Here is a 25,218-nt window from a genome sequence, read left to right on the forward strand (position 1 = left end):
CTTTACTAAATTGTAAAGATTGTGCCAGAAAGGACAACAATGTAGACGTGTCTAAAAAAGCATGTGACAAAGTCCTTCGGGTTTGTGTTTGCTTGTGTATCTTACTGCTTACATGGCGCTCACCCCAAACTAACAGTGTGTTCTGATCTACTTCAGTCAGATTAGAAATACAAATAAGATCTCAGACCTTAGTGGTTTCAGACCACTCTTACATAACTCAGGAATGTTGGCACCACTCCATCATCGTTCTAAATCAGAGGAGCAAAGGTCACAGTAAAAACATTACACTCATTCAAGTCCAGCAATCTCTCTGAGTTTGAGTAATGTTTATTTCAACCTTTGCTTTACATTTATTACAACATAAAAATGTCCAAATTTGTCATGCAACATTTGTTCTGCAGATCAGTTATCATGAGGTAAACTACAATCCAGGTCATTTGGATGCATTTTGATGCATTTTTCTAAGGTTGTATAGTTTTCTTCATGAAACTTGCCAACCTGAAAAAAAATTTTAGACACTTATTCAGCCCTAAATAAAATAATAAAGCCTTTTATTGAAGCCCTTTATGTACTGCTGAAAAGAATATATCAAAAAGTACGCTGTAAGTATATACCCAGTAAAAAAACAAACTACTTGATGTCTTAGGTTGATTCAAACCAGAATATATTAATTAACAGCTGGTTAATATGCATTAATCTCTCAGGCAGCTACACTTACAGTGAAGCTTTAGGAATTGCTACAGATGATAGGAATCTGCAGAAAACAAGAATTTTAGTTTTCCTTGGTGAACAGTTTTCGTTTCAGAAAAACCTTTTAAATCTGGCATATGACAATGTGTACATTAGCAAATCTATGAAACCCAAGAGTCACATGTTTTCTGAGAAGCTATGGAGGAAAACAAGAGAGCAAAGCAGAAGTTCTCTAAAGATAAAAGTATTTAACCCTTTAACATTGAGGGATCTGCTAAACATGGGCAGATCTTCCCAAACCTGATTTGAGAAAATATTTGGTCAGATTAGAGACATATCACCACTCTATATATTTTTAAACTTGTTTAAAGTATCTAATCTAATGTAAAACAAAAAAATCATACTTTTGGACTTTTTTAATTTCATAAATCTTTCTAAAGTTGCACAATAAATAGATAATTTCTTTTTTGACCACTTGTCATCCATTTTATTTTAATAGTTTGCAAATAAAGCAATAGGATGAAGTTGCATGTCGTGCTTAGCAAAAAAAAAGAGGTTATATTTTATGATTTTCATTCCTAGAAGCAGCTGGTTTGATTTTACTGTGCACTAATAACTGAAAATGTATGTATGACTAAAAAAGAGAGAATGTGGAAAATCATTAACCAATTAGTACAACTGCAGCTGCAATCAATGTTAATTAAGGTCAGTGAGTTTTTTCTGATGTAAATGGCTGAAATGGGGTCAACCTATCTCAAAATATAACTAAATTGGTGCATGCTTCTGTACGTAAAGTGTGAAGGTCACTAACGAAACATGTGGCCTCTTAACACCATGTGTCAAGAAGTAAAATAATTGGCTTAAATATTGTTTAAGGTGCTTCAAAACCCTGCAAAGTTAAAAAAAAAAGACCATTTCCTGCTGTGAAGGTTACTGCCAAGATTCTGTCAAGCCTTCCCAGCTTTTTCCTCCTCATCACAATCATATGAACAATCACTGCAGGATACTGCACAGAAGTTATGCAAGTACCCACTTCAACACAAGACGAGAGGCTGCCAAGCAGGAACTAAAACTGGGACGTGGTTCACATTTTAATAAAAGAAAAAACGATGTGTATAGATGACCAAAACAAGATAATTTCACCTTTCTTATCGTGCAAAAAATTCCAGGTATTTTAACAAGAAGTTTTTATCAGAAAATATTTGGTTAGATCATTTAACCGTCTGCCTTTTCACTGACAGAAACCCAGTTTGTCACTGGGGTGAAAACTGCAATGCATTGCTGTTGAGTAATTTTTGGAAATCAAAACTTTAAAAAAAAGAGAAACATGCAGCAGACAATTTACCTTCTCAAAATTGTGTCATCAAGCAATTTTATTATACTTGAAGGCTTGATAAATCAGCAAGAAGTATAAAGATGAAAAGTTAGTAGGCCACTACAGAAGCATTAAAGATTTTTTATAAACAGCTAACATCCATTAAGCTACTGCAGAAAATATTGATGTCAGATATTGAACTACTAGAGCACAAGCTTTTGATTTTGTAAGGGTTTTGTTTGATTTTTTTAAAACTTTTTTACCCAGGTTTACAGGGAAATAAATCCTCTTACGAATTCAAACCCCTTTTTAAAGTGTAAATAAAGTGTGTTTTATTTGTTGAAGTTCAACTTTCCTGTTGCAGTCATTATGATTCTGCTTAATTGTGCAACCACAGAGAGTGATAACCCTCAGAAGGTTCATACTAAATAGAAAAATGTGCAAAGTTTGTTATTTATATTAAATATTATCAGAAAATTAAACTTTTTTTTATGAATTTTATGCACCATTCTAGGTGAGTGCTGTCACATTTACGACAGAACTGAATTTTCCCTCAAACACTTCCTCCAAACTGCACATCCCATAGCAGATTTATTGCTAAGCTATTGTTTGCATGTTGATAAAATCTGGGTAAGTCCCATGTCTCTGACAGTTTAAACACTATAAGAGGAAATATTTTCTCTTATCAAAATTCTGCCATTGCTTGGGAATAATGACCCAGTGACTGCCTGCTCACAGGGATGGAGCTAAGATGAGAGCCACCTTGTGGTGTTTGTTTTAGACGTAAACATGTAAGATAGCATGTTAAAAGCAAAGTAGGCCTCTGAACTGTTGTTACTCATGTTTTTTAACATCTCAATACCTATCATTTTTATATTATTTGACTGACTATTTGAAACATTTTCTGAGATTTCATGGTGCACAGGAGTTATGATCCATGTCTTACTGCTGCTCAAGACAAATTTTCAGATCTGTTTCTTTTCTCGCATAATTTAAAGTTTTATAACAAAATTTTTTTGTGCCTGTTAGAACTGTTTACCCATAAAGGCCTCAAGAAATACACAGGATGTTACAAGAATGTTGATATAAAAAAATGCATATGAACAGCCACCAATATTGCAAGAACATGCTTTTCATCCTTTGTTTTGGCCTGGAGGAGATGGGAGTCATGGCAACCAAAATACAGATGGGGGAATTTTTTATTTTTTTTTGCAGCGCCTGGCTGAGCTCCATCTTGCTGGCAGTCGTGGTAAAAACTCATGAATTGCAAAAACAACATTCCTCATCTAAGTGATACAGCCCTCAAGGAATTTCTACTAAACAGAGGCTTTTCTCAGGGGGCATACCTCAGTATATTGAAACCATCTGGTGCAGTGTGTGAATGTGATTTTTCTTGCAGATCTAAACAAAAGAAAAAGTGCATTCTCAGAAGTTTCCACACATTTTTCTGTGGTTCTCAGAACCAATCCACGGTATCGACTTTTCCAGCATGAAAAGAAGCTCTGTACTGATTTATAGATTTATGAGCGTGACATGCAGTTTATGTAATTTCATTTTGAAGACCCAGTCTGGACGAGGCAGTTATGCTTTGACCCTCTGCCAAATGTCCCACGTCAGCACTGACCCGCAGTCCTCTTCAGGAATGCTGTGAAACCACACTGAGACACTGGAAAAATGTGACGCTATGATGGAGTGATGCTTAATTCAAAAATAATGTTACGTTTTTAAGATGCCCTTCATTCTTTACAGCTGAGACTTAATGGTTAACAATTGTTTTTCATTAAAAAAAAAATAGATGTCTCAAGATTAGCTTCTCTGTCAGGTCCTGTGCTAAATGGACTGCTGAGACGTAAAATTACATTAAATATATAAATATTCAATCCAAATCAGTGGATATTGGCAAAAAATTAAAAGACATTAAAAGCAGTGGACATAAAAACAATTGAAAGCTTATAAGTTTAAGTGAGTAGGAGAGGAGGGTGTGTCATTATTTTTGACATTTCATACACTCTTCAGTTGTGATCATTTAGATGTCACATGCTCGGCTGTCTCTCACTGGAAACAACCCTGGGAGTCCTGAAGAGGCCGGGAGAAGCTTTGTAAGGCCCACTGCAAGATGCCATCGATGGAGTTTTGCTAAAAGATGAGGGCAGAAAATATTAAATAAACATTTAAAACAAGACCACAATTCCTTTTTTAAAGATTATACGGCTAATTGTACTTCCTGTAATTTGTTAAGCTTTCAGTAAGGAAGATCTCATCTTCAGGTATGCTGAGTTTGCTGAATCTTTACTCTGCACGTCACTCATCAATTAGTCTTCACTCTGATCCAGTAGCTAAAGTGCTCACTTTCTCACAATCACAATTACAACCAAATTCCTGCCTTTAAATTCATTAAAAATTTGTTTGTTCACATTCCAGACATTTCGCCAGCCCACCACCCCGTTCTCCTCCTGGCTCTTCGATTCGGCATGGTCTGACCTTAACCACCATTAGCATCTGGGCTCTGGGGTCTCTTCACTTTGTCTGAGGTCAATTGCCAAAGACTACTAACTATTCATGCTTCACTATTAAATCTTCCAATCACACTTTCAAGATATCTCCTTATTGAAATAGTTATTCTGTAAATATAAAACATCCATATTAAATTTTATACAGTATAAATATATATTTTTCCTTTAAATGAGAGAATTTTAAAATAAAAAATTTCCTAGGGAACTATAGATGTGCTAGAATGTCTCTATTTTTTTTGTTGCTTTTTTTATGTACAGGTTTGGAGAGAATTCAGCCTTACTTTAGATAAACCTGCAACTCAGCGACAAGTTTTGATTTTCTCTGAGACCTCAGTCTGGACAAGATCCTAATCCAATATTTAGTCAACTTTACTTCATTCCAAATTGGAGCAGAAAATCCCTCAAATTAAATCAAATCATGTTTACCGAAGCGCTTATTAATAATCTCTTTAAAGTAATTGGGTGATTAATACACATGTTTCTAGAGATCATCGTTGATATTTTCTAATGTGTTTTGGACCTGTCAGTTTCAATTTCTGTTCTTAATCACATTGAAAATATCCCATTGTAAAAGGTTGAACCTGCAGGAATCTGTTTTAGTTGGAATCTGTTGATCATAAAAGTAAGTATGTATGTATATGCATGTATGTGTGTGTCTGTGTACTTGTATGTATGTATGTATGTATGTATGTATGTATGTATGTATGTATGTATGTATGGATGGATGGATGGATGGATGGATGGATGGATGGATGGATGGATGGATGGATGGATGGATGGATGGATGGATGGATGGATGGATGGATGGATGGATGGATGGATGAATGGATGGATGGATTTTGACACACTGCCTCCCATTATTTACTGTTTTTTCTTTAAGGCTATATGACACTTTATGTTACTGTATGTCTGTGCGATCAGAAGGACAGCAGCCATTTTGTGTAACTTCTTTCAACCTGTCGCTGAGTCCCACTCACCTCTGTCATCATGGAATCCACGTCATCTCTTTTAACCATTGCCTCAGAGATGGAGGTGCTTTGATCATGAGTGCATGTGTTCTGAGCTGCCGGTGCAAGCTGAATACACAAATGCAGAATGGGTTTGCCAGGTTACACTGTGGCAGGTTTAAAACAAAAATGACTAACTTTTCTTCTGGATAAGTGCAGATCCACCTGCAAGCCTCTGAGCTCAGCTTCTTTCTCTGCAGAGCTGCTCCACAGTCTGGAGCATGACAAACAGATTGATGACCCCCTTGGAATTAAGCAAACTGTTAGTACATCAGGATGTTCAGTTCTGTGGGGAATTGCATTTCCATCGATCAAGATTCCATTTGGCAGAATGTAAAATTGCTTTTTTCAAATTAGCATTGTGGCTTAGCTTCGAGGGTCAATTATCAGTCCCACAGCACCCACAGTAATCATCAGCATTATCTTAGATGCAGATATTTTACACGGAACTATTGAACATCCATGATTGACTGATGGTCAATTTAGGAAGAAATTCAAAAAAATGAAAAACAATTTGAATTAGAATGAAGGCTCCAGCAGTGATCTTACTTGGAGAAGTGGCAGCGCACATGGAAACCCTGAAAACACTGAAGGCAGTGCAACAAGTCTCCTCCTCCAAGGTGACAGATGCCACATTCTTCCCTTATAACCATCAGCTCTTCACCTGAGCACTGAGCACACAGATCAGAGTAAAGGCTTTTTTACAAGAAATAACAGCAAAAAAAATGGTGTTTGATCAAATTCAATATAGATAAATTAAAATAAATGAGCAGGCAGATTTGGTCAGTTTTCTTTCCTGTTGTGTTCTCTTACTTACTGTCTTTGCCTTTTTATGGACATGTGATGCAAACAAAAAGACAATCACAAGCTTGCTTCCACCAAGTCAGGTCAATTATAATTGGCTGAAGGTCAACCATCATGTGTGCACTAAGCATCTAATAACCCATTTTTATCCCAGCGCTGCAAACAACACGTGAATAAATTAAAATGACACAATTTTTTCAACCTCAAGAAGCAAAACATTGTAAAAGACCCAAAACACTTTTGTTGTTTAAAGTCTCATTCCAATCATATTTTTGTCGATTGTAGTTTGTACGTAACGACAATAAGATTTTTCATACTGATTTTTTTTGTCTGTATTTGAAAAAAGAAATATTCAGAAACAGAGTTTTAAACTTAATTTTGTTTAAAAATCATGAGAAAAATGCCACAAGGACATGATAAAAACACAAAGAACAATTTTCATTGGAGTGGGTCTTTGAAAAAAAAGTAATTCTAAGAAAAACAAAAGAATTTCTCTTTTAAAAGTTGTTTTCATTCATAATATTAAATACCAATCGAATAATATAAATCTAGATTGTATCCATTTTGGTAAAATGATTAAACTGTATTGTATCGCTGCAACGTTAGTAGGATATTTTATTGATTCTTGGACCAAGTATTGAGATGCGTATCGAATCATGTGAAACATACACAACCCAAGAAAAATGCATCTTTACCTGGGCTTTGCTGCTTGATGCACTCATAGAGGGCGGAAGGGCAGAGCTGTTTGAGGAGTAGAAGGAAATGTCTGTGATGGAGTCACTGGATGCTTTGTTTTCTTGCTGAAGCTGGCCTGACAGAGCCTGAACACAAACTGTTTGTTAAAATATAGAAACCATGGATGTTTACTGACATTGAAGTAAAATCTCAAGGACGTACTTCTAAAGGGAGTAACGCTTTTTCACTTTTCACTGTAAATCCACGGCACCGCTCACACTGCCAAGAGCCACTAAAGGATTCCAAAGAATGTAACCTTCTACAAATGCTCATGTTTTGGAAGAAATGTCCACTTGGTGTCATTTCTACTGTTTACCTGGGTATGGAAATGAGAGGAGGGTTGAGGCATGTCAGATGAAAGGCCCGAGGACAGCCGTCACAGCAAATCAGCTCTCCCCCATCCTTACACACCGCACACTCGTCATCATTACAATGAATCTATGGGAAAAGACACGCTGGACAAACATATACTTCTCTTCAAATGCCTCAGATGCTATGCTGGAGCATACCACCATGCTTGTGGTTGTCTCTCCCTGGTGGCGAAATGCGTTCGTGGCAGATTCTGGCATTTCTGCGTTCATCTCCTCCTTCAAGCCACTAGAATAAAAGCCTTCACCAACTTTAATGTTCGTTCTGTTGGAACCTGTTAAATGAAAAGGACAGTAAGTGTTTATTTTAAACAGACACATATAATGATAAATAACAAGCATTTAAAGATGTGGTTTCAGCAGATCTGCTCACATTTAACCAATGAAAAAAATGATGCTGTTTATTGTAGATCCTCATATGTAAAATAGTAACCAGATCAGACAGTTTTGTTTATGTTTATATCCGTAAATAGCATATCCATGACTCACCACCAAAGCTGTGTTCTTGCTTGATCTGTAAAATCTCTTTTTTTTCTGAGCTGACTCTTGAATCAGTAGAGGAGGCCAAAGGTTTCCCTCCCTGGAATGATGAAGGTCCCCCCTGTTTGCCTGCAGGATTAACTGTTTTAGCTTCTTTTAATCAAAATTGATTTATATATTCATAATTTTATACTCCTTGGAATTATGTTACTATTTCCTGTTGGCAGCTTCAGGTTCGGAGCCTCAGTCTTTACTCTGTAGAGCTTCACTTTACTTCCTGTAGTGAAACAGTGTGACAGCAATAGTTAGTTTTTATGATAATCACAAACTAAAAACACCCAGAACTTTCTCTTAAAAATGTAAGTAATTTTTCCAATAACAAAAAGCTTTTTGTAGTATTAAATTCCAGTCATCCTACCATAAAAATATATATGTGTTTTCTACCTTTTTAGTTTTATACAAATTTGACATAATATTACATGATAAGCTGAGAGATGACCTGCATTGCTTGTCTTGGCAAGATAGCGGGAGTTTGTCTCACTGTTTTCATGGCTCCTTTTCTTGCTGTGAGAAACTCCGGATGATCCGTTTTCAGTTTTGAAACTTGCAGCTTTACTTCCTGATAGAATGATGAGAGTAATATGTGAGCTGTAAAACTGCAACAAGCATCAAATATGACCAATTTCTGAGAAAATAACACATTGCATACTGGAATGCAGGTTAGCCAACAGCGTCTGCAGCTTGGGGTAGCTCTCGGTGTTGTAGTCTTTGGATAAGTTGCTCCAGAAGGACTGGATTGTGGATTTGCTCCTCTCCAAAACCCAGGACAACATGGAGTACATGGCCTTATGGATCCCTTCAGTTCGTTCTTTTGCAAGAGTTTCCTGAAAAACAAGTCAAGTTTTTATTTTTCCCTTTTATTTTTAAAAGTCATAACTCATGATAAATAGATAAATTGAATAAGTACAAATGAGTAAAATCACATCCATTCCTGTCAGAGTGCAAAGATTTGACCAGTAGCAGACAATTCTAGACTGCACTGTTCTTACCTTCAGCAGTTGCTCAGTGATGATGTTTTTGTCTGCCAAACCGTAGACCAGAGGGAAAGGGTCATCCACAGCCATTGCAATGTCTGTACGAAGCTCCCTCAGGAGAGCGCGAAGGTTAAGCTCCTTCAATTTTTCCAGTTTGGGCATGGCCTTCTTTAAATGTAAGTCAGGGGCATAGAGACCTGATCAAGCCCGTGATCATTTAACAGGTTCCCTTCGTGGGCAAGGTGTGTCCTGTAAGACGCAATCACCCGTTCATGTGAATGGTGGAATACTCTCACTATATGTTCCTGTGTCTGAAACCATTTTCTGTCATCATGCCAAATCACATGACTGTAGATTTAGGTAAATGTTGCACCTTGAGTTGTTAATTTGTCCTCTAACAGGACTAACCGACTCCTTCCAGGGGAATACCTGTCCTCTCACCCAGCCAGAGGTTTGTAGAGACAGTTTTCCTCCTAAAAGGTTCTTTCCACCTCACCTTCCCTCACCTATCAGGTTTTCACACACTGACTCAAGAGCCAGTATTATTTACAGGCAAGAGAAAATAAAATTGAAAGCAAATTAGGTCTTTGAGAGATTGTCTGCTTGGCTGGTCGAGCTGCTCTCATTTCAGCTGTTTTGTTTCCTGATTTGATTACTGTGGAAAAGGAACATTTTCAAGATGCACCAAAATCATCTTAACGAATCTTTCAAGATATAGAATGTAAAGACGTCTGAAGAGACGCTATTAAAGCAAAGCTACGTCTATGAAACCCTTTATGTTCTTAAGCCATTAATGTGTCACATAAGTTGTCTGGAAAATAAATAAATAAATAAATAAATAAATAAATAAATAAATAAATAAATAAATAAATAAATAAATAAATAAATAAATAAACAAGTTATGCCCACCATTTATCTGACTTTAATTATTCATGGGTCAAGGTCATGATGACCTTTTTAACTGAAGACTAACTTAGACTCGAGCTAGCCCACGCCAAACTTTCCTTGTAAATATTTACTATAACTGCAGTTTTAAATAGATTTCTTTTGGACTTTTGCTATTTGTTCTAAAACATTTCAAGGACTAAGTAACATTTATGTCATTTCCATTTCTTTAGTATTATCTGAGTGTCTGGCAATCAATCTGCCACCGGATGATGTTGGGGCATTAATTAGCATGGGTGTAAGATACACTTCTACTTTAGAATTTTTTTCCACAAATATGGAACCATTGGTGCCTATTAAACACCATAATAGCTTAAAATTAACAGAACCCTCTCCCAATATTGACTTTTGTTTTTTTTGGAACAATTCTTTCCCTTCACCCAGCTGAGTCACTGATCACTATGGTTACAACAAAATGTCATAAAACATTGGCTGACTAATTGGTTGTTTATTAATAACTTTAATTGTACTGTGATTGTACCTATTTGTGAGTGATGAAAATGCCCTTAAACAGAAAAACTATTAGTCATTGGATATTTGGATTTGGAATTGGCTAATGTCAAGCAATCAAAACAAAATATACTGAACGCAAACAAAGAGATGTAGACCTTAATCTATACATATATGTATCGAATTTTTTATCTGAATTTGAATTTTTAATTTTTAAATACGACTTAATTGAGGAATAAAAAAGAAATTAAAGAAAAGAAGATTTATATATATATATATTTCCATCCATATACATTTTGGAATATTTCAGGGCAGAGTTGGAAAGGGTCCAATCTTTCCATATAACAAAAAGCAAACCACTGTAAATGTTAAGATTTTGCAAATAATCAAGCTAGATTTACTCATATTTAAAATGCTCCAAGTACATAACTTATTTGCTTGTTTAAAACCTTAAAACGTTTGAGAATCAGAATATCATTTTTCATTAAAGTGCTTAAACTCTTATCCAAACAAAAACAAAAATGTTTGTCATTCTCTGGTCTGTAGATGTCTGTTTCAAAATGGTGGCTGCTTCTGTGGTTGGGCTTGTTTTTACATAAATATATATTTTAAAACTAACTAAATTCTGCCCTTATCTGTTCATTGAAAAGCTATTACTCATCCCATAAAAGCTGAGATAAGAAATCCGACATTAACACAGAAAAAAGCCTTTTGTTAGTCTGTGAATGTGGATGGTTAGGAGAGTGAAGCCCTTTAATCTTTAAGTTTTTAATCATTAAACATTATTACATTATTCATACTGGTGAACAAGGACCACTTCTACAGAGGGACGTTTACAACATACATATTACATCATTATATACAGTGCAGTGCAGTACAGTGTTTTCTTACATGTGTATTACCAGGATAGAAGGGTGAGGACACTTGAAGGAGGGAGGAAGGAAGGTAACAAGGAGTTGTTGAGTAATGGGGAGTTGTGATAGCAAGTTGTCTTTTTATTTGTTTTGTTTTTAACCACAGTACAGTTTGTTCTATAAAAGTTAAACCCATAGAGAGATAGAGTGCCACATTTTCACAGCTACTGTTAGGTGAACCTTTGAAAGCGGACACTTGTGAGAATGTCAAAAGCAATACTTTTTCTCATGAGATGCCATGGGGAAATGCTATAAAACATTCTTAAATAAACAGCCTCCCTACAGAGGATGAAGACCCTGGAGGGCAGGCCATTAGATCAAAGATCAGATCAGCGTGCATGCGTGCTGCAGACATTCAGACATGTTCAACCATCTGGAAAACAGCTGACCACTAACTTTTTCCTCTCCTTTGCTTAGGCAAGATTTTTGGTGCTTTCCATTTTATATATAAAATTACAAAACATAACAGCAAAAAAAAAAAATAACCCCATCTGATAGTTCTCTTTTTATTTTTCCCCAAATGTCTTTTTTTATCCGTTTTCTTTCTCAATCACTTACATATTGACAAAGTATACAATATCTTACAACTAAACAAGACTGAAAGGTAATATTTGGTTTGTCCAATTAAAGTACAAGGCCCAGATTTTATATCCACTTAGAGAAGTCACCTGGAAGCTAACCAGTAGTAAGCAACACAACAAGCCTATGATGTGGAGTAAGCTGTCCAAATGCAGCTCTGCATTAACAGGAGCACCCTCCCTCAGGGACAGTGGGCTCTGCTGGTTTGTCCAGCTTGATGTCAATCACTGGGGATTGTTCAGTTAAGGAAAGTCACTTTTTTAACATAATAAGGTATTAAATAGCCCAAGACATAGTTAAATATTTTTTTAATCCTCCATCAATGAAAAATCACAAAATATCAAGAAAAAACTGTAAAGTCGAAAGTGCTTTTTTTTCTGAAAGAAACTTTTTTTTTATAAACTGCGTTTTAAAATCTTAATGTTCTTTCATTTAATTTTGAATTTAAGTAATGTCATCTAGACTTATTGTCTATATTCCAGAAATGTTTTGCCTCTCTGTCTGTCAGACTCCGACTCATCAGTCAGACGGACGAAGCAGCTTGGATGAGTGGCAAAACATCTCTAAAAAAAAGAAGACGATAATTCCAGATGCCATGACTCAACTTCAAGACGTCACCTACATGAATGAGAATTGTTTTTTTTTAATACTAAATGGAGAAAACAAAATTTGAATTTCTCTAAAATTTCCTTTCACCCTCTTTAACATTCACATTTTATAACACAAACTGTTAAATTTCTGCCCTGTTTTATCAAGAGCCTGAAGACTTTAATGGCGGATGCCTTTGCAGACGGCAGACTGGGCTGAATGTTTGTACTAGTGCCAGCAGCCGTCAAGCCATTTGTAAGGAATTTCTCAGCTGCCTGGATCTCTGATCAGCTAGTTGTGTTGGATGTAAAGGATACTGCCTTCGGGATTTGCATCGTCCAAGCTTTCCATTCCAGGGAGGGCTGCTGCGACTCGGCGAAACAGCTTTGAGGAGAATTTATGGAAGAGCAGAGGAGGAAAAGATGGGTTAGAAAATTATGCAACAACCTAGAAAATAAGAAAAGGAAGAGTAGATACAAAATTATGTACTAAATGTTTATAAAACAAGTGAATAGGACAATGTTTTGTTTAGCAAGATGACATGAATCACATTATATGACATGACATACCAGGGTGCACCCTCTTAAAAAAAACAATTCTGAACGTCAGTTGACTGTAATGAAGTTTGGATGTTCCCTCTGTTTTAATGAGATCATATTCAAGCATCCTACAATGGTTGAAAATACTACTTTGACTTTATGTAGTGCATCTTTATAGTGTAAAATGTGACATTTACTATTTATCCTTACTTAAGAAGAATTAGAAAAAAAATCACACTAAGCCACTTAACATTTTTAGATTATTAGATTAGAAACAAAAATAAAATAACATTTGTTAGATTTGAGTAGAGTTGTGTTATTTTTTTACAAAAAACACCAGAACTTCCTTCTCTGAGCAAAACAAATCTTCATTTATCTAAACTGCCTTTTATTTTGCATTATATGCTTTTGGACTAGAAATAATTAGGATTATTGAGGCTGTGACATATTTCCTTAAATTATAAATCTTATTTATTATCCTGGGTGACTTCATGATCATGGGGGTGCACAGCAGAGATAGTGAATCTGCTCTAAAACGAGGCCCACAATATGGCGAAACTGCAGGGATCACCTGTTTGACATTGGAGCCAGTCTTGGCACTGGTCTCTATGAACATCACATTCAGCTCTTTGGCTCTCTGTTCTCCTTCTTCGATCGTGATCTGCCTGCAGGAACATAAGACTAAGTTAAACATTTGAGACTACATCATTCAGAACAGATGAGCAGCTTTCCAAAGCCTTCTTCCTGTAAAAAAAAGAAAAAGAAAAATGGCCATTTGCAGCTAAAGCTTCGATCTAAATTTGGAGCAGCATGTTTACCTCTTTTCCTCCAGGTCTGTCTTGTTGCCAACGAGCATGATGATGACATCACTTCCTCTCTCTGTCCTGACATCATCAATCCATTTGCAGGTCTGCTGGAAGGAATTCACGTCTGTGAAGATGAAACATTTGATGAAAAGTGCAAAATAAACTTTTTTTTTACACCATAATTTTTGCAGGAAGTTTATCACATTTGATGTCACACTGGAAGGAAATTATGCTGCTTACTTGTAATGTCATATACAACCACAGCCACTGTAGAATCCCTTATATAGCTTGGAATGAGGCTTCTAAAGCGCTCTTGTCCAGCTGTGTCCCACAGCTGCAGTCTTACCTGCAAACAAAAACACTCGCTTTCAGTTTGTATTGCGTTAAATATCACAGCTAGGTCCAAAGGATGAAATGCAAATTAGCTCATATCAGCTCAGCAGCAGGAAGGCAGAGGATGATATCCTGAACCAAAAATAGAATTAATAAAACCTAAAGAAGTTGATTGATGTGTGAGACTTATTATAGGTCTAGAAAAGTCAGTGAGCCAAAGCTTTCTCCTCCAGAAATAACCTTGGAGAAAATCATGTTAGCGTTCGGAAGGAGCATTAAATTAGCAAATCAAATCAAGGCTTTGTCAAAAGAAAGTGGAAGTTAAGCCTTTAGAAATCTTCATGCACTGAAACCCCTACAAGTAAGGAACTTTCTGTCTGTGTGTTCCTGCATGAACGTTAAAAGTGAAGCTGTCCTACTGTTCGGTCTTCCAGATACATGGTCTTTGATAGGAAGTCAATTCCGATGGTTGCCTGTGTTAGACGAAAAATAAGGAGAAAATTCAAACAGTAAAATGATTATCTTCCTGGACAATTTGCTGAGCTAATTATATAAAACAGTTTTAATTATAAAACATTTTCACAAAGGTTCACATAAAATTCAGTCAAGAATAGTAGTAACATTATGCTCTCAGAACATTTGTATAGGTGTCAGTATTCACACTGTACAACTGAACTTTGTTTCCTGGTACAGGAAAGCCGACCTTTTAAGAGTTTTATTGTTCCAATAAGAACAAATCTCCCGCATGTATTTTCAAATATTGATCAAAATTCCCACAATGGCCTTCAAGTTCATAAAATGATGTGGATTTAATGAGTCTTACCTGATATGTGTTGTCAAAACTATCATACATAAATCTGGTGATGAGAGACGTTTTCCCCACTGAAACAGAGAAGAAAAATGCTGGTTTGTTGGTTGAGGTGGTCAAGAATTGACAGACTGGTAGCTGTTAAATGTCTAGAGCTTTGAATTTGACATGATGTCACTATAACAGTTGCTATCAAACAGAATGTGGTTCCATTAAAGTGAAGGAAAGCTGTCAAAGGGAGGAAACTGGATTAAAAACCATTAAAAAATTAAATGAAATGCAGTTACATTTTTCTGAAAATTAAGCTGCGCTTTTAACCATAGAGAGTTTCAAAGTTTAATGACCGAATTTGTGATAGTGAATTGATTATTAATTTTAAATAATAAACACCTTTGTCCTCAATAAATATTATGATCAAGTATTTTCTTTTTTTGGGGATTTTCTGTTTATTTCCCATTTATAATCAAACAAAAAAAATGATGCTGCCAACCAACTGTGCAATTATTTTTTAACTGCAGTTGCTTTAATAACTTAAAAATATTTGACTTAAACTATTAGTGCCTTATACAAACATAAGGAACAAACACATTCTAAACTGAAGATAAACTTTTTTTTTAGATATTTCATATGTGTATGCATTTCAAGCTTTACCATCAATATTGACATTCCCAAGAGTGAGAGTGCAATCATTTAGCTTTTCAGCAAAAAAAAAAAAAAAAGTTTTAGGCACCAATGCAAGAGCAGAGATTTCCGTTTTTTGTTATTGTTGTTTTTTATTTTTTTTATTATTTTATTTTGCAGTTATTGTAGCAGATTTGTAGATAAAGTTTTCTCAGAGGATGGGAGTCCATTTTCCAGCAGACCCCTCTCCTCATACCTTCACCTTTATGCAGGGTCCTCTAAACTGGCAGCTTTTTTGAACAGTGATGGACGATGGCCACACCGGGCCTTTACTTCAGCACCACGGACAGCAACATTGCAGTACAGGCCATGCAGACGCTCAGGAAGGCTTTTTGTTCGACACACAGCTTTAACACACACACACCAGTCTGCCAGCACCAGTCTGCCAGCGTTCATATTAAATACGGATCCGGTGTCTGTCGCTGTTTTTCAGTGGAATCTAGGCTTCTTTGCTGCCACTCGGGACGTCTAGCATCTTACGCCTATTCAGTCAGCTGCAAAGAAAACCTCATCGATCTGCTCCTTCTCTGTTTATGTCATGGCATCATACCATCTTCACCCCAAACACATAGATTATTGAATATATCATATAATGCCACGGCGCTAACAATGACGTTTTTATTCGATAATTTATGGGATCGAGGAGGAGACTGCGTGGTTTGGAGATGCTACAGACATCGCCAGCCTAGGGTGTGTCCCGAACTGACACATAAGGGGACTGCTTCTTATCCCTCTAGAAACAGAAATGTAACAGCAGGAAGAGGAAATCTACAAATCAGTCACGACATTTAAGCAAAGATGATCGAAAATAAGCCTTAAATAAACAAGTAATCTGGAAAAGAATGGGCACATTTGACGGTCACTGCAGCACATCAAAACAACTGTCGCCTTCTGAGATGCGATTCATTAAATCATCAAAGACAAGCCATCTCTTTACATTTTATCCTTAAATGTGCTCATTTCTAATTGTCATATGTCATTCTAGGATTTAACCCCTTGTTTGTGAGGCTTTTCCCCCCTTCACTTGCATGTTTTATCGTCTAAAATAAACACTATGGGCGTCACAAAAAGCAAAATCAGTTCGATACATCCTCTGGATTTAATTGAAACTGTCCAATTTAAAACGGATTACATGCCTGGCCTTCAACATATATGAATAGTTGATGAGGATAATCCAAACCTCCCCGGGTATTGACTCACCGCTCTGCTCTCCCAAAAAAACCAGTTTAAATTTCCTCAGGGGGTTCCCCAAATCTCCTCCAGCGGACATGGTGGCAGATTAAGAGCTCAATCTGGATGATTTTATATTCTAGTTTTGCTCGGCGTCTCCTTCGCCGTGGATGCGCAGGGGGGGATCCTCCTCACAGAATGCTGGGAATGCAGCGCACCATCCTCCTGTCAGTTCATGAGAGTTGTGCGCCTGCGCAACCTCACCTACATTTCAACCCTTCCAATCCCACAACTTTCGATTCGACCACAAATTAAAACGTATTTACATGAGTGAAGAAAATAAGTGCTTTTTTCAAGAAAAAAATATTGCATTTCATCTATGTATTTATTTATTTTTAAATTGAAATATATACCTTTTTTATTAATAACGTGAAGCTAAACTGTATTTAAAAATTTCCCTATTAATCTTTAGTGTATTGCATTAGCGCAGTTTATAAAATCATAACTACATGTGCCCATCACCTCATAAATAAACGTTTTACAATTTTTGGGTCTTATATTTCATTTAATTTGCAAAGTACATCTATTTTATTGGGTATTGCCATATTTATAAATGTATACATTGAGCAAAAATATAAATGTATAAAATAGAAATGAAGACTTTTGTTGATGCTCCCATTTGTTGATTAGGTTGTGGCTGGTGTTGGTCCACTCCTCTTCAGTGGCTGTGCAAAGTTGCTGGATCTTGGAAAATGCTGTCTGTGCACTGATCCAGAGCATCCCAAACATGCTCAATTAGACTTGTCTGGTGAGTATATTAGCCATGCAAATACTGGGATGTTTTCAGCTTCCAAAAAGTTGTATACAGATTCTTGCAACATGGGGCCATGCAACATCATGCTGCTACATCAGGCAATGTTCTTGGGTTTGTGGCACAACGACGGACCTCAGGATTTTGTTGCAGTAACTTTGTGCATTCAGAACACCATGCAGCTGTGTTCTCTGCCCACACCATAACCCCACCGCCACAATGAGCCACTTGAAAACCTGATTAACTCTATGCAAAGATGTGTTCCACTGTGTTGAAGTGTGATCTCAATGTCTGTTGTATTTTTCTTTTTTTTAAGTGTGTATTTTATTTTGAAATGGGTTTTTGTGATTTCCTCTTTGTGTCTAGTTCAGGTCTGAGGAGTTCATTGATGTGGGTGTGTCTAAATAACTCTCAGCTGGTGTGTGGTTGTGATTGAAACAGAGAAAAAGGAATTGCACATTTCTGTTGTGCAGAAACCAACCTGCCAATACACCTTATTAGGCAAATGGTGGGGTGCTAGAAACTTACCAGCTTTTTGAGTCTCCAGACCCCCTAATAAAACAAAATGGCATGTTTCAGATTGGCTAATTATTGTGGCCAATGTAGGGCACACATGTGCAATAATCATGCTGTCTAATCACATCTTGACATGGCAAATTTGTGAGATGAATGGATTGTCTCAGCAAAGGAGAATTTCTCACAATCACAGATTTAGACAGATTTGTGAATAACTTTTGAAATAAATTGTTATTTTTAATTAGTAGAAAACGTTTTAGATCTTTGAATTTATCTCATGACAATAGGGAGCAAAAACAAAAATTTTGCATTTATGTTTTTGTTCAGTGTAAATGAGTTAACCTTGTCTTTCTCTCAAAATTTTCTAAATTTCCTCTTTATGAATAATTAATTATTTTTACTGTCACTACTGTTTATTTTACTGTCAAACGTGTGTTTGTGCAATATGGTTATACATTTATTTAACCAGATTATATTAAAAAGTTGTATTCTATTCTAATAAACCCAGAGAGCATTAATGCAAAGCCAGAGATGCTTTCTCAAAACATTTTTATTTAGAGAATCTGTTTTATCCAGAATAATAACCTCAGCATTGTTTTCCACAGAAACATTAGACTTCAGCTTAATGATCAAAATTAAAAAGTTCTGCTTCCTTCTCTTTCCAGAAAGCAAAACTGCGATCAATATATTTATAGATGTCTTCATTGTTGAAGTGGATGTCTGAGCTGCTGTCGTGCTCCTCTGAAGGTGCACTTTGAACTATGACCTTGGGCACAATTTTGGAGCCAGGCACCAATGATGAGGACGGGCAGCAGGAAGGTCGAGATTCACCAAAGAAGCTCACTTTGAGGTCCTCAAAGCCATCACTCCACTGTCGCCGTCCACTCTGGATTTCCTGGAGAACAGCTTTGTGGAAATCCCGCACCTTTTCCCAAGGAAAGCTGCCAATGTGGTCAAAAATTTCAAAGCAGAGGAGGTGCCTCATTTTCCTCTCCTCCGGAGACAGCTCCTGCTCCAGCATGTGAAAGTAACCCAGCATGAAGAGATCAAGGGTCAAGTTGTCATGGTTTATCGCAACACCATCCACATCTGGCAGGAACTGCTCTGGGGAGTAGGTCACACGGGGGCATGGATTTTCAGAGGGGTTAGTGGAAGACTCCTGATCTTCTTTAAACTCTTGTTTATTCTTCCAGAAGTTCAGCAGTTTGTCCACACCTTCTTTTTGTTGGCACAAGTTAAATATGGAGGGGATTTTCTCCTGAGCCTGTGCTGCTGCAACACCTCCCTGTCTCTGTCTCGCTGCTCTCATCGAGATGGCATAAGCAGACTTCTTCCAGTGACTCAGAAACAAAACAACGATTCGCTCCTTTCTTAAACTGGTTGTTTCCATCACAGGTGCACGTTTTTCTGCAGCCTCCAGGTTGACCCTTTTGCTTACATCGTGATTGATTCCTGTTGATCCAGTCTGAGTCTTCAGTCCCTGTCCTTCTTGCATAACAGCAAATGGATAAATGCTACCAATCTGTCCCTCAAAATTTGATCTGAGGTGTCTTACTGACACCCCAGACTGTTGAATCTCCCTCTCCACCTTTTCCCTCCGAGCTTTACTGTAGCTGTTGCTCTCTAAGCGATGACTAAAGGTGGACGCCATCCCAATATGTGGAAGCCTGTACCCACTGGAAGTCTCCTCAAGAGGTTTTTCCGTCTCTTGGCCTATTCTTGACACATCTGTAACTCCTTGCAGACCCTTCATTCCCTCCACTACTCCTTCCACCACCCTCCAGTCATCTTCTTTTTCTGTAGTTTGGGTCAAATTAGCCACAAGCAGGGACATACTTCTGACCAGCTCTGATATGCGACTGCACCACACAGGCAGAGCCAGAGGGATTTTCCCCTCAGAGTCCATTTGCTGAAGGATTTCTTTGTTAAGGGAAATGTTGACAATGGGATCAGGAAAAATTGCTCTCAGCTCTTCTGTAAGCCTGGCCAGCTCCAGCTCATACGCTTTGCAGCATTTCTGCAGGGAGACAGACTCAATCTGCTTCTGCAGGTAGACCAGATCCTCCTCTGTTAAGAGTTCACCGAAGGGCCCCAAGACAGCATTATGAGCCTGTGAGTACTTCCAGCCATCCACTGGTATGTGGCCACTCATCATATCCTGTGAGATAAAGACAGTTTAGCACCCTGAGGGATGACTTAGCATTCTGGTTCACTGCTTGTTTAACCACACGACAGACTACCTGTCTCCTCTGCTCCTCCTCGTCTTGTAGCCTGACTTGCAGCTGCCGCACCATCACCTGTCGTTTCCACTCTGCTATGGGATGGCCAGCTTCATCGTGAGTGGGAACCAGGGAATCAATTTCAGCCAAAATTGCATCAAAAATGGGTAACTCCTCAACCAACTCCTGGCTGTCAAATTTCTGTCAGCGTTTGATGAACAAAGACAGACAGACATTAATAACACAGAAGTTCAGAGTCTCACTTGTTTTATAGCAAAACAATAAAGAAAATGTAAATTTTAACACAAGAAGAAAATACAATCGGAAAAGTTTTGAAACACACTAAAAAATCTTTGAAAATCTATTTTCTATTGCTTTTTATTGCATTTTTTTCACAAACTATTTAATTATAGTATTTAAACTATAGTTTTAACAGGTAAAAATTGTTGAATTAATTTTGGAACTATGTATACATATTACAATTTGAGAAACCCCACTTTTACATGATGATTTGGTCTAAGTTAAACAGGTATACATAATTCACATAGACATTTGGATGAGTTTTTATTTATATTGACATCTTATTAATCTGTGTCTTTGTAGCCGTTTCATAATCCCTTATAAAATAGCCTTTGACATGAAAACTGTCTAACTTTTACACAGATGCTTTACATATTTTCTTTAAAATGTATAATACTGTTTGATGGTGCATTATTCCTGATCTGTTGCTCCAATCAGACTTTTGCTTTTAATTCTTTTTCTATAACAGGGGCTTTCCAACCACAGCATATTTGTCCAAATTTCCCCTCATGCAACAGTGGCTGTGATAGGAATGAATATGAAACAGGCATGACAAATTTATTATAAACATATGCACAAAAACAAAGGTGAAAGTATTAAATAGATAGACTAAAAAAATAGATTAAAATAATTTAAAAACTTGAATACTGTGCTGGAATGACTGATATTAAAATAAAAATGTGGTTTGATAAAAAGCAGTCAAGAAAGTGACTGAAAGATCACAATAAATTGGGGCCTCTGGGGACAAAAAAATACCCATTGGATGGTTATTTTTTACATCTGATACTAGTCACCTCTATTCTTTCTAATTTGGTTCTGTGCAGGTGTCAAATCTGTGTTCAACATCTCACCGTTTGTCCGGTGAAGACCGCAGTGAGGCCAGCCTGTCTCAGTGACTTTATCGTTTTCATTTGCGACATCAGCGTCAGGTCTCTTTCTGGAGGCTGCAGATAGTTAAACGATGTCACCACTGTGACAACATTGAAAAATGGTAAAAGATGAGATGCTGCTTTTTATTCAAATGGTCACAAGTCTGTATGATGCTGGGTAACAAACATGAGGTGTTTTTGTCGACCACCTGATGAGGCCATCTGAACATGCTGTATGGAGCCTGCTGATGGTTTCTTTGAGCTGGCAGTAAGGTCCAGAGAGGGGGCAGAGGAGGAGGTTACCAGAAGTGGGGTGGACTGGCGAGGCAAGGGGAGCACCTCCTTTACTGGCTGCAGGGGACAAAAAAAGGAATAGAACAAAGCTCGTTGAGCTGAAAAAATATACCATACACTTGATTTTAAGACTTTTTGTAACACATCAGCAGTTGTTTAAGAAATTGTTTAAGTCTTGAAGTAAAAAGTGTAAAGAAATCACTCAGGTAAGGAAGAAGTTGTGGTTACAAAGTTATTTCAGCATTTTAATATCTCTTTTTACACTTTTAGTGGAACAAAAATGCTTCTATTTGTTCAGTCTCGGTCACCTTGTTCTCCATGTTGATGCTGCAGCTTTTGCACACCCTGGTGGTACAAAACAGCCAGAGCTCCTCTGTCTTCAAATCACATGAACACCAACAGAAAGTGATAACAACTAAATGGACCCCCACTGGTGCAGAAATGTGATCCAGATCCCTCAGCAGACGTAATAATCTGCAAAAATGCAGCAATCTAAGTGATGAAGTTCACACACAGATGAATTTGAAGAAAGTCAAACAATTTGTATTTATTTAAACAAAAAAAATTATTGAAATTTCTTTCATGCTTACTAGCAAGAAATACAACATACACCCCATGTTTAAACATACTTCACAGCTTAAGTTAGTGCAGTTTGGTTAAAAAATCATGTCTGTTGTAAGAAATATAAATATTAACACTATAAAAATAAAGTTGTCTTTTATTCTAATTTCTGCTGATGAGACTAATTTTATTAAAAAAAACACAAATAACTTATCTTTTCTCATGTTTTTTTCCACATCTAGAAGCTTCTCAGATTTATTTCACCTTATCAGCACAGGTGGTATTGCTTTCAATCATGATAACCACTCACTCACTACTTACAAAGCGGTCCGGCTGCCCAGAAATGACAGAAGAAATCTTGCAGGTTTCAAAACTCCAAAAAGAGGAAGTTACTTGAAAAGTTACATAAATAGGATCAGAAAGCTGCTGTCCTGTTCTTCATGCAGTACAATCTAATAAAGGATAAACCAAGGAGCAGCATCACCTGGACCCAAACCTCAGATGGGGGGCCTTCTTAATGTGCATAATTAAAGGGTAGGAATAGGATATCCTGGCCCTAGAAGTATAGAACGATAGCTCTGTGAATGTATGTGGGAAACAAAATACTGGACACACATGCTCAGAAATGCGTGTTGGGGTACATGATGACAGTCACGTTAACTGCAAAGCTGATTGACCACAGCTTCCGGCGGTGTACTGCTTATGCTCCTCATATTAATACACCAACACCCCCCATCTGATTTCTCCATACGAGATTTAACAGCAGCAAACTGCTGTGTTGTATAAATTATGCCCAACTCGATTTTCTTAAATTTGATTCTTACATGTCTTTGACAGAAAACTAAGTAGAAAAATGTCTTAATCTTTGTACTTTACATTGTAAAGATTTTTTGAAAATTTCATCTGGTAAAGATGAGATAGAAATAAAGTTAACTTTTGTAGTTACACAAAAAACAAACCAAAATATTTTTTCTTTTTTAAAGAAGTAAGGAGATTTGAGTTTCTTCTTCTAATTTTATTATTATTTTGCTTCTTTTTAATAAAAAACATACATTAAACTAATAGGGTTCTTCTCTATTGAATTTGTTGAAGATATTTCTAACTGCAACAAATGTAGAGTAAACAACAGACACCTGTAGGCCAGGTTGGAAGGAAATGGTCTCGGAAAGCAAGCTGCATGTTTTTATTGCACTTAAACAAGCTGGAGGATAATGCAGCAGTCCATTCCTAAAACCCAAGCTGATCCACTGCAGGGATGCAGTTCAAGCTGCTAATCCATTTCACTGTATGTATCTTCTAACCTAAACCTGGAATCCAGTTCAACAATTACTTAAATCTTTTTAAAGCTTATTTTGGGCTTAAATGGTGATACAGTTTGACAGATATCAAGGTTTGGAGTTGAATCCTTTCCTTCCTGAACTCTCAATCATTCATTCATTCATCCATCTTCTGAACCCGCTGAATCCTGTTTGGGGTCATGGGGCTGCCTGAGCCAACTTACCTACTGTTGGGCGTAGGCGGGTCACACCCTAGACAGGTCGCCAGTCTGTCACAGGATCACTCACTCACACCTTGGAATAAGTTTGTTAAAAATTGCCATTAAAACCCTTGTGCTATCTTAGATGACCCCACCCTTACAGGAACGTGTTCTCCCTACCATGACAAAGGTGGATAAAGGTGGAAAGATTTCAAGTAATCCATGGACAACAGTGAAGATCACAAATCATTGTAGAAAAAAGGTTCAGTGTACTGTCTAGTGGGTCTAGATGACCCAACTCCCAACGTTAAAGTGCCTAGGATAGCACAAGGGTTACGTTGACATGTTGGCTTTAAAATGGCACATCGGATAAGGTACTGTAAAGTTAAAAGGGTGCTATATTGTAATGTATCTGAGCTCCAACACCCATAACATGTGACCTGAGGGTGTTGTTTACATCTAACTGCTCCAGGAAAAGGAGAACATAAAAGGAAATACACACAATTTTAGAGTTTTAAAAGCATACTATTGACAATGGATGCTTAAAATGTTAAATTTTTTAAATCACAACGACACCTTTAATAAAAAGATAACAAATGTTAAAAAATGTATTTATTAATAACATGTCAAATGACCTTTTAAAATAGTGTTTTTGAAAGCACAGCCTCAAACATGAACCTTATTTCAGCACTGACTTATCCTTTAACAGATTTCACACAATATGATTTCTGCTGAAAAGGTTCTCTGTATATTATTTTTTTCCAAATAAATTTGTATAGATTTAATTTTTAACCAGTTTTTCTTTTTTGTGATGTCAGAAAATCCCTCCTCTCACAGGTCTAAACGTAAATTTGTCATGTGCCACTTTCTCCTTTACCAAAGAAGCGCTGTGTTCTACTTAAAACGAGTGTGTTCCATGAACAGTAAAAGCACTCAAACAAACACACACGGAAAGAGAAACATGAGAGGCGGCGACCCCTGACTCAGTCCACTGCCTTTGTGAAGAGCTCGGCACTCCACGCTCTTTTGATTAGGCATTAGTTTGGCGCTGCTGTGCTGGGGAACATGACGAGTACACAATCAATAATAGAGCACTGCAGAAACACTGTCTCCCACAGGCTGCTGCTGCATGTGTTCATGCACGCTGGTGTTCACCTGGAGCAAAAGTACAAAATGTTATGCAACAAACACAGAAAGACCATTACCCATTAACAAGGTTGTTTAGGGAACAAAAATGCTGAACTGCTGGGCTCATGTTGCACCACATGTTGTGTTATACAGAAATCTTTGCTACTCAGCCAAAACAACTTGTGCTATTTCTTCAGTCTTATGGGTCACAAAAACAGAAGACAAACATATACAGATGACTAAAATATTGTATTCCTGATTTAGTTAAAAATATTGAAAAATCT

General features: G+C 37.0%; 3 protein-coding genes across 4 annotated transcripts; all 3 read right to left on the reverse strand.

Moving 5' to 3' along the window:
• Window positions 1–311: 311 nt before the first annotated feature.
• aire (autoimmune regulator) lies at window positions 312–8,820 on the reverse strand. 2 transcript variants are annotated; one of them, XM_078935151.1, is made up of 12 exons: window positions 8,622–8,820; window positions 8,412–8,531; window positions 8,124–8,189; window positions 7,922–8,041; window positions 7,574–7,707; window positions 7,381–7,502; window positions 7,227–7,296; window positions 7,025–7,150; window positions 6,075–6,196; window positions 5,691–5,769; window positions 5,496–5,594; window positions 312–4,141 (listed from the first exon to the last, which is right to left on the reverse strand). In XM_078935151.1, exons 1-12 carry the CDS (start codon window positions 8,752–8,754, stop codon window positions 4,058–4,060), a joined length of 1,275 nt encoding a protein of 424 aa, XP_078791277.1. In that variant the 5' UTR covers window positions 8,755–8,820; the 3' UTR covers window positions 312–4,057. The 2 variants fall into 2 exon arrangements, with proteins under 2 accessions (XP_078791277.1, XP_078791276.1); XM_078935150.1 differs by having other exon boundaries at window positions 5,664–5,769.
• A 2,273-nt stretch (window positions 8,821–11,093) lies between these two features.
• On the reverse strand, window positions 11,094–17,007 carry rab6bb (RAB6B, member RAS oncogene family b). The gene is made up of 8 exons (XM_004079246.5): window positions 16,790–17,007; window positions 14,924–14,982; window positions 14,520–14,573; window positions 14,008–14,113; window positions 13,780–13,891; window positions 13,533–13,626; window positions 12,740–12,806; window positions 11,094–12,061 (listed from the first exon to the last, which is right to left on the reverse strand). The coding sequence occupies exons 1-8, from the start codon at window positions 16,857–16,859 to the stop codon at window positions 11,997–11,999; spliced, it is 627 nt and encodes a 208-aa protein (XP_004079294.1). The 5' UTR covers window positions 16,860–17,007; the 3' UTR covers window positions 11,094–11,996.
• A 1,611-nt stretch (window positions 17,008–18,618) lies between these two features.
• On the reverse strand, window positions 18,619–22,270 carry espnlb (espin like b). Its single transcript, XM_078935162.1, has 5 exons — window positions 22,077–22,270; window positions 21,684–21,825; window positions 21,457–21,575; window positions 20,327–20,506; window positions 18,619–20,244 (listed from the first exon to the last, which is right to left on the reverse strand). Exons 1-5 carry the CDS (start codon window positions 22,086–22,088, stop codon window positions 18,709–18,711), a joined length of 1,989 nt encoding a protein of 662 aa, XP_078791288.1. The 5' UTR covers window positions 22,089–22,270; the 3' UTR covers window positions 18,619–18,708.
• Between the last annotated feature and the right edge of the window lie 2,948 nt (window positions 22,271–25,218).

The sequence above is a fragment of the Oryzias latipes genome, chromosome 17, assembly GCF_053564925.1.
Source record: "Oryzias latipes strain Hd-rR chromosome 17, Olatipes_Hd-rR_3.1".
In the NCBI taxonomy this organism is placed as follows: Eukaryota; Metazoa; Chordata; class Actinopteri; order Beloniformes; family Adrianichthyidae; genus Oryzias; species Oryzias latipes.

Excerpts from the sequence above, each read along its gene's own strand:
- espnlb (XM_078935162.1), bottom strand. Across the intron at positions 20,507-21,456 it reads CGGTCTTCACCGGACAAACG|AAATTTGACAGCCAGGAGTT; the intron begins GTGAGATGTTGA and ends AAACGCTGACAG. Across the intron at positions 20,245-20,326 it reads AGGAGGAGCAGAGGAGACAG|GATATGATGAGTGGCCACAT; the intron begins GTAGTCTGTCGT and ends TTTATCTCACAG.
- rab6bb (XM_004079246.5), bottom strand. The coding sequence starts at position 16,859 with ATGTCCGCTGGAGGAGATTTGGGGAACCCCCTGAGGAAATTTAAACTG. Across the intron at positions 13,627-13,779 it reads ACAGACCTGGAGGAAAAGAG|GCAGATCACGATCGAAGAAG; the intron begins GTAAACATGCTG and ends ATGTTCCTGCAG. Across the intron at positions 12,807-13,532 it reads CTGGCTCCAATGTCAAACAG|CTGTTTCGCCGAGTCGCAGC; the intron begins GTGATCCCTGCA and ends TTCTCCTCAAAG.
- aire (XM_078935150.1), bottom strand. The coding sequence starts at position 8,754 with ATGTACTCCATGTTGTCCTGGGTTTTGGAGAGGAGCAAATCCACAATC. Across the intron at positions 7,708-7,921 it reads GCAAGAACACAGCTTTGGTG|GTTCCAACAGAACGAACATT; the intron begins GTGAGTCATGGA and ends TTCATTTAACAG. Across the intron at positions 7,503-7,573 it reads AGACAACCACAAGCATGGTG|ATTCATTGTAATGATGACGA; the intron begins GTATGCTCCAGC and ends CTTTTCCCATAG.